General features: G+C 49.5%; 1 protein-coding gene across 1 annotated transcript; it reads right to left on the bottom strand.

The window, feature by feature from the left end:
• Positions 1-314: 314 nt before the first annotated feature.
• CFL2 (cofilin 2) lies at positions 315-6,135 on the bottom strand. Its single transcript, XM_087747160.1, has 4 exons — positions 5,999-6,135; positions 4,198-4,505; positions 4,016-4,092; positions 315-3,924 (listed from the first exon to the last, which is right to left on the bottom strand). The coding sequence occupies exons 1-4, from the start codon at positions 5,999-6,001 to the stop codon at positions 3,812-3,814; spliced, it is 501 nt and encodes a 166-aa protein (XP_087603286.1). The 5' UTR covers positions 6,002-6,135; the 3' UTR covers positions 315-3,811.
• Positions 6,136-8,945: the final 2,810 nt, after the last annotated feature.

Genomic DNA, 8,945 nt, shown 5'->3' on the forward strand with positions numbered 1-8,945 from the left:
CTACCTTTTTAAAAAAAACATCTAATTTTCTGAACATATGAGCTGGGACCCAACACAAGAAAAAGGTTATCCAGCACCAACCCACTAAAAACTTCTTTATACCTATCCCCAGAGCCACCGGTGCTGGCTTTTGCTACAGCTGGGTATTGAACTGAATGGGCTGTAGGTGAAACCCATTACAAAAACGCACATACCCCACACATTTACTCCACGATTTCTCCTTTCATAGTGTCTGGGCTGCTCCCAATCCAAAGACAACAGCGAAGTGATTAGTGTAGACGCTGCCTAACACACAAACATACTCAACATCTGAAGACATTTAAATTAATTTTATTTATACCAGGTTTTCAAAATCAGAAATATTTCAAAGAAATTCAATACTTATAGACAGGTGCTACATTGATGATCTTTCACCCACCATTAGTGCCGTGTTTTCACTCTACAGTCATTAACGCGCCACCACAAACTAAGGGGAACTTACAGAAGTTTATAAAAAATAGGCAGACACGAAAATTTGGTTTATACTGGAATTGGCATAAGAGAGTAAAGCTTATTATCAAATCGTGGCAATTGCTGTATTCCATCACGCTTTCTGAGGGAATGGTACAGCAGAAAAAGACTTAGAGAAACACTTTGGGTTTTAACTGAACATACTCAAAAATCCATTTCATGATCTGACTAGGAGCGATTCTTACACTCAAGTCCATAGAAATTTAAGCTTTGCCTTTCTAAAATCGCCACAAGCATAAACCTCACCTACTCATGCTAGTCTTGGACCGATTTCCCTTTTCAGGGAAATCAAGCCCATGTGTCTATACCTCTTCCAGGATTTACCAAATCAAACAAAACAACTGCTGGTTTTGAAAATTTTTTTTTTTTTCAGAAGAAAAATGCGATTTCTGCACAAGCTACTCTCATGAAAATTTTATTTAACATTTCTTTATCAATAGAATAACTGAAGCCAAGATACCCAAAAGTCACGTCTACACGGAGATACACAGAAGATCTTCAACTTGAGAGGATTTGCCTCCACTTCGCGATCACAATGAGGCCCTCACCATTTTGCATAATGACAGAAAACAACAGCTGACAAACCATTTTGGAACAGATGCCAGCTGTCTCTCATTTGTTTTATAATTCAAACGGTAACAGTTCTGTAGCACTTTATTGGGGTTGGGTTTTTGTTGGTTTTTTGTTTGTTTTTTTTTTTTAAAAGCAAGCCATCTGAATTGGACCTCGCATCAGTCAGTCAGTCATTTCAAGAACAAACTGAAGGCAGGCTGATCCTTTTGGATGCAAGACTTGTTTTGGTAGGAATCTTACATAAATAGAGTTTGTGCTTCAATTTTATATCTATTTGGACTGAGTGAATATACACCTAAGCTAGTTTAAAAAAAAAAAAAAAAAAAAGTAACCTTAGAAGCCACAGACATCTTTCCAGACTGCAGCAGACAAACAACATATTTAAACACAGTACTGCTTAAAAAAGTTTACTGTCTAAAATGAAACTCAAATGGTTTACTAAAATTTAACATTTTCAGTTTTGGCTTTTTCTAAAGAAACCATTTATACCTTGTGAAAATCAGTTAAAAGATCATTTCATTATACTGTACTGAACTCAAGTCAAACATAAAGCACAAAGTAAATCTTTACGTTAAACTGGGCTTTGCACACAACGTGAATAATCAGAAATAAAGAGACTATTTTAAGGAATAAAAAGGTTTTCTTGTTTTTTTTATCTAGACAACATGCATACCATCAGTTACTTCTCAACTTTAAAAGGTACCTGAAAGGAGAGTTTTGTAGAACAAAACCAAGACTCATTAATACACTTAGTAAGTCAGTGGTCATCATGCCTTTTTAGATAGATTCTAGTAAAGTTTAGTCTACATAGAACAGCTAACACAATGAGGTGTGCAAGTCATAGGGATAGCCAGAAGCCTGAAACAAAGTCTTAAAGTTCTACAGGACAAGAGAGCCTCAACACAGTACCACTAGGTTATTTAAACTATTTAAAAAAAAAAAAAAAAAAAAAAAAAGAAAAAGATGTTGATGATTATCTGCTTCCTTGTTGAAAAAGGGCTATGGACTGAACGGAAAGGGCCCACGTTCAAAAGCTCCGCAGCTCTACTCTACCAACTTTTTAAACTAAGGTAACGACAAAGAGCATTCCTTCTAGCAGCATGTACAGTTCAGCTGCGAGCGGCTGCCTAGCAGCGCGCCTTTATGCATACCAGGAGAATCATGTCCAGTTTTGCCATTTGTGGATAATGATGACAAGATACAAAAGCATGTGTTTGCCATAAATAGCTCTGGCTAACGGAGGATTGCTCACACAGAGCAGATCAAATTCTCTATAAGGAGAGCATTATTTGGCTCCCAGCCAAAACACGTCCCCGATGCAAGCCTCCGTAGTGGCAAACACTTTCCAGTTCTATTTACATAGACACTAACAAGTAGAATGGTTCATTTAGGCTATTTCTTCTACCAAGTCCGTCTTAACTGCAACACTCCAGAAACAAAAATTATTTACCGGATTCGTATTTGCATATCATATAACTGTCATTACACACCATCTCACCGAGAAAGATGGCGAGCTGTAGGATTTCGTGCAAGGTTTTACTCTGACCCGTAGAACTTTAAGAACATTCAGGTACGAAACACACTGCGTGGTTAATTACTTGGTATTTTTACGTTTCTGACACAAGTGTTTCATGGAACTAATGGTCTCTAGTAGTGGTAGCTTCTTTACTTTAACGGTAAACTAGGATCAGGTCCTTTATCGGATGATCAGAACAGAGCCACAAAGTATTGTAAAGCAGTGCCTAAATCATGATTAGGAATGAAAAACTTGCATTATTTAAGATGAGATTAATGATTGTTTATCTTTACAATACTTTCCACAGAAGTTATTTGAAATATGCTTAAATTAAACATACTTAAAAACTATATTTTCCAATGAAAACAAGGCAACATTCTGTAATAAGCCACAAGTTTTATTGCAACGTGGCCAGTTTTTGATCTCAAAAAACAATGTTCCATTTAAGGCTCTTTTTAATACAGAAATTGCCACCATGACTGATGTTTTACAAAACTTTTAGTGTTTCAAGACTCACATGGTAAACAGATAACTTCTACTCCTGTTCAGTAGTGTACATTCAATGGAAAACAAAAGGCATCGTAACAGCTACTTCATTTATAAAGATATGCATGTAACAGGAATGAAACTGAGGTACTACAATAATTTGATGACACAGTTACAGCAACTTAATTGGCATTCCTCGGGGGGGGCCGGGTCAAACGTATTACAAAAAAAGTGCTTTAAATGCATAGTGTTGTGTGCTGCCATGTCACAAAAATAGGCTTGTCAAGGCAGGTGAGGTGTATGAATGCACAAGAGCCTCATGGAACTGCAATCAAGTGCAACTGTAAGTAATACTGTATAGAGTCTACCATCCGACCAGTGGACAATACTTTCAAGGCATTCGATTAGCTTACCCTTTGCTGTCTGCTAGGCTATTCACATTAACTATCACATTCATTGTACATGTTGCAAGGAATGCCTGCAACGTCAGTTTTGGCTAAGAGTATGACGTGAAAGCATTCCTTGGCTCCTACATAAAACTACCAGGATTAAACAGTCTAATGGCAATCACTGGTAGACTGCTTAACAATGACATCTCCTTCAGGGGCATTAGGGAAGGGACTTATTTTTTGAGGAGGGAAGGGGACGGGGAGACTAATACTATTCCAATTGAACGAGCTGCAGAAATGGAAGCTCCTTAGATCCAGATGGCACTTGTCTGTCTTTTTATAAGGGTTTTCCTTCAAGTGAAACTACCACGTTGCCTCCCAATTTCTCTCCAAGTGTTGAACGGTCCTTAATATCATCCAAACCATTTACTTGCCACTCATGTTTAATACCTGAAAGACAGACGGACAACAATGTACTTGTGAGAACCTCAACATCTAGGCGGCATTACAATTAATGAGCGAAACATTTTTCAGTCTGTACCTGTAAATTTCTTTTTAATGGCATCTTTAGAGCTTGCGTAGATCATCTTGCTTTTTAAAGGTGCACTTTCAGGAGCCCTTTAAAGGAAAGAAAAAAAAACCAACACAACAAAACAGTTACTCAGTCACCCAGCGTTAACTCCAGAATATTCAATTTTAACAGCAAGCTTTGCTTTTACACACCAGAATATAAATACCAGGTCTTCTTTCTTAGATTCCTTTGTCTCATATGTGGCATCATACAAAGCGTATCGGCAATCGTTCAAAGGTAGCAACTTCACAAAGGCTGTATAGGGGTCCTCTACAGTATCTCCAATGTCACCAACCAATATCTGCTTTGACTCCTCTACAATTATTTGTTTTTTGTCATCACTTAAGCAGAAGAGAACAGCTTTCTTTCTTTTTTTAATCTCTTCTGGGGTTGAAGATTTCCTTACTTTCATGTCATTAAAAACCTTTATGACTTCATCATTCACTGTTACTCCAGAAGCCTGTAAAATGAGATCAAAGGAATAATTTAACCAGCAAAAATTAACACTCGCTAGAAAAAATGATAGCCCACAGTGCTAGATAAAGAAGTCTGCCTGCCCCCGTAAGAATAAAAATACTATACTCAACCTGAACACGCTATGAATTTAGCAAGCTTTGCAGGATTGGAGCTGAAGATATAAGGGAGGTGTAAATTCTGCACTCGTGTTGCAGATCTCAGCATCTTCAGCTGTGATTCTGGATAGCAGTTTTATACAACTAGGCATACAACTGTACTACTCACACAGTTTTCCATTACCTTATCGTGCATTTGGCTTATTTGGGGGGAGGAGGAGAGCGGGGGGGGGGGGGGAGGCAGGGGGGAACTGAACACAGGAGAGGAGTTTGTAGCTGTGGGTTGGGATGGGGGGTGGGATTTTTCTTCTTTTTTTTTTGTAAGCGGAACAAACGCTACAGCAGCAGCTCACATCCAGCACTGTCATGACTCTCATTTTGTTGGGTGATGTAAGGCTCTACAAGCAGCAGAAATGTTTTCTGCATTGTGTCAGCCTCGACACCGCGCTTTAAAAACTCCCGAATTTCACTTTGCACTGCTGCACCAGTATTATTTGACTGCCCTTCCCTCACAGAAAAATACCGGCTACAACGCGCACCGCGCCCCATAAGGCTCGCAAGCCCTGCGAGACCCCAGCCTAAAACAGCAAGAAAACAAAACGCTGACAGGGCACACGGGGGGCTCACGGCAAAAAGCGGGGAATTCAGCAAAGCCCGCGGCGAGCGAAGCCCATCCGCGGCGCCCCTGCTCTCGGCCCGACAGCTGCCCCCGGAGGGCGGGCGCTGCTGCCCGGGGAGGCAGGTGCACGGCTCGCCGGGAGCCGCCGGCTTTGTCCCCGGGGAGCCCGCCTGCCCCCTCTCCCCGCTCTGCCGGCGGCGACGGCCTTCGCCCCCGGGGAACGGGCCCCCCGCCGCCCCGCGCCCTCCAGCCCCGCGCTCGGCCCCCCTCGCTCCGGCCCCCGCGCCGCCGGCGCTGCCAGGCGATCGCTGCCGGCCGCCCCGCTCCCCCGCCGGCCGGGGGACGCCCCTCGGGCCCGGGCGGGCCGCAGCAGCGGCTGCCCCGGGGGGGGGCCCGCCTGGAGCCCCCTCTCCCCGCGCCCGCCGGCCCCCGCCCCTCCCTCGCGCGGCCGGGCGATGCCGCAGGGAGCGCTGCGCCGCCCGGCCCCAACCGCCGGCCCCGGGCCCCGCCGCGGCCGCCGCGTCCCGCCCCGCCGCCCGCTCCTGCCCCGCGGCCGCTCCCACCGCCCCTTCCCCCCGCACCCGGCTAAAATTAGACTAAAATGGCCGCCAGAGGCCGCGGGGCCGGGCCGCGCCGGGCCTGCTCAGCTCAGCCCGGCCCCGCGCCCCGCCGGGCCGCGCTGCCCCTGCCCCTGCCCCTGCCCCCGCCGCCGCGGGCCTCCCCCGCCGCCCTCCCCGCTCGGCCGCGCCGCGCCGCCCTTACCATGGCGCCGGGTCCCGGGGCGGCGGCGGCTGCCTGCGGTGCGGGGCTGCTGCACGCAGGAGAGCGCTGCGCTGCGCTGCGCTGCGCTGGGGGCGAGGCGGGCGGGGACTCGGGCCGGGCGGGGGCTGAGCCGCGGCGGCCGGGGAGGGCCGGTCACATGGGCCGCGCCGCCACCACGTGCCGCCGGGCCGGGCCGCGCCGCGCCGCGCCGGGCCGCCCCCCGCGGGGCTGGGCAGGGGCTGCAGGCGGCGGGGCCGGGCAGGGCCGCGCCGGGGCTGCAGGCGGCCACAGGCGGCGGGGCCCGCCGCCCGGCGCGGTGAGGCGCCGCCGCTGTCCCGCGGGTGCGGCTGGCAGCGCCCGGGCGGCCGCCTCGGCCTCGCAGCCGCCGGCGTCCCCGCCTTGGCCGGCCGCAGGCCTCCCCCGGCGGGCCGCTGGCTGTTGAGGGGGCGATGCGGCCCCTCAGCCTGGCGCGGAGCGCAGGCAGCCGGGTGTCGCCTCGGGGGGGGCACGATGGCGGCACGGCTCCTTCCGGAGCCGGGAGCCAGCCACGACTGCCCGGAGCGCGGCCCCGCACCCCCTGCCCAGGGCTGCTCCCCTCGCCGGGGTGCTTCCTACTGCTCTGAAGTCACGGTTTTGGCATCGCGCCCTTGTTCAGCCGTAATGGCCAGGCGCTGTCTGTCCGTCCACCCAGGCCTGACAGGCCGGCACGGGGGGCATTTAGTTGTTGTGCTGTGCCGTGACCCCCTGTCCCCCCTCGGACAGGAGCGGTGCTCTGCCATGGCTGCTGACCACCTCCGCCTCCGTAGGGACAGGCCAGGGTGCCTGGCACCGCTGTGGTGCCAGAGCTGCTCAGACGAGGGGGCAGGTCAGGGCACAACACCTAAGGCAGAAAGAGCAGGGTTAAAAGATAGGAAGATGGATTACAGGAAAACAAGGAAGGATAACCCTCCTGAAAGCGTTCCGCTTGTTCATATGGAGCTGGACGGGGCTTCAGGCGCAGGACACCAAACAAGGAGCATTTTCTCTCTAGCCCATCCAAGTGGAGAAGAGGATTGTCAGTACTCTGAATATACATTCATACTGCACTGCCTGGGGCGTGCGGGACTTTTTCCCTTTTCTCCGTTACTATACACCACCGTGCTGCCCACATGAGTCACTATGTTTCCAGTCTCCGTGTTGAGTTACATCTTGCCCTCTCGGCATGCAGAATTCAAGACTGAATTGCACTCATGAAGATTCAAAATTTGGCCCATCAGCCTTGAAGTCGCCGACCTGCAGCTACCTTACCCCTCAGCTCCTTACATCCACGCATTCAGGAATCCCCACCACCACTCAGCTACAAACAGCAAGTCTATTAGACTCAACTTTTTTTTCCAGCTGAGGGCCACTCGTTTACTCTTACTGCCTGTTCAGTGCCAGCGATCTGGGATCCAGGAAGGAGCACCTTCATTGCACCATTGCATTTAAAGAGTCAGCCATTACCTAATTCAGTTTTCAAATACAACACATGCTGCTTTTTGATCAAACAAGTAATTAGGTAGGATAGGTGAAAATGTGTTATGGGACAAAATAGCACAAATCCTAAAGTGGCTAACTCTCAAGACACAGTTTTATGGTTGGCCTAAACCAACACAAGCCCACGCGAATGTCGACAGCCTCGTTTCTGGGCATCTGCTGCTCTTGGGGGACTGGGGTGGACTTCAGTGGTTTCAGATCCTCATCGTCAGGATGGTTTAATGTACCTCAAAACAGCCTTCATTACACTGCAGCGTGTCACGGCACGCTGTGCGTGACACATGCCCTTCTCAGTGTGGCAAACGGCGGGCCGCGTCCTTGCAGCCATACGCAATGTCGGGAGGCCACCGTGGCACAGAGCGGCATGAGGGATCCTTCGCCTTTGTCAGCAGCCGTAGCCGTGCAGGTGTGCAGTGTATCCCCCCGTGCCAGTGGCCGCAGTCACTGCCGTGGGCTCAGCGGGCTGCTTCTAACACTTGTGCGATGCCATGAAGCTGCTGTGCGTGAGTGCCCTGATCTCGTGCCCTTGCAGGGCACCCTCAGCCACCAAAGCACGGCCTCTGCACCCCACATCCCAGGCTTGTAAAACCAAAGGCGGAGAAAGAGTTGCCAGCGCCAGAGTCGCACGGCCGGGTAGATGCTCCAGGGATGACAACTCCAAAACTGTGCATGACTCACCCTCCATCTTTACCACCATGGAAACTGAATAATGAATTAGAAGTGCTTGTTATTCTCGTCACCTTGCAAGGTGCATACCTGAGGCACCCAGGCACGCAGGGCTGCTGCAGCGCATCGCTGACCGGTCCCTGGCAGTCGTCAGAGTACAGAGGAAGCAAGGGCTGAAGGAGGAGTATTTTATGACTTCAGAGAAATCTCTGAGAAAGAAATGAGTTTACCAGAATCGGTGAGCATTTCTCAGGGGTGAAAGGTCACAGGTAAACAGAAAGGGGCTTCTCATTTTCAAGAAAATGAACAATGGGCTCCTGCTGAGTGCAGCGATCAGAGAAGGAACTTGTGATAGAGCCCAGTGGTGCCCTTGGAGGCCACAGAAATGGCCAGGACCCAGCCAAGAGCAATAATGACCAAGCAAATCTTATTGCTGGAGCACACTCGGACAAAGCCAGTTCCCCACCTTGGCATCTCGCTGCGCTCAGGAAGCATCGAGTTTCACTACCCTTGTGCCACAAGACCTGCATCCCACCAGGCACCACCGAAATAGCCCTATGATTCAGAGAGCCCAGCAGCAGCAGCACTAAAAGCTTTGTGAATGATACCCTGTGTGGACCACATGCCTCTGAGGAAGCCCTCCAAGCCTCCCCTCACCCTCCATGGATGGAAGGAATGACTCACCATGAAGCAGAAGGCACTGTTTGTTTGGATTCAACTCCTGGATGCTCATTAGTGCAAAGTGATTATAATGGACTACGTTGCC

The sequence above is a fragment of the Nipponia nippon genome, unplaced genomic scaffold (assembly GCF_047370975.1).
Source record: "Nipponia nippon isolate SJK-2023a ecotype South Korea unplaced genomic scaffold, ASM4737097v1 scaffold_11, whole genome shotgun sequence".
Taxonomy (NCBI): Eukaryota; Metazoa; Chordata; class Aves; order Pelecaniformes; family Threskiornithidae; genus Nipponia; species Nipponia nippon.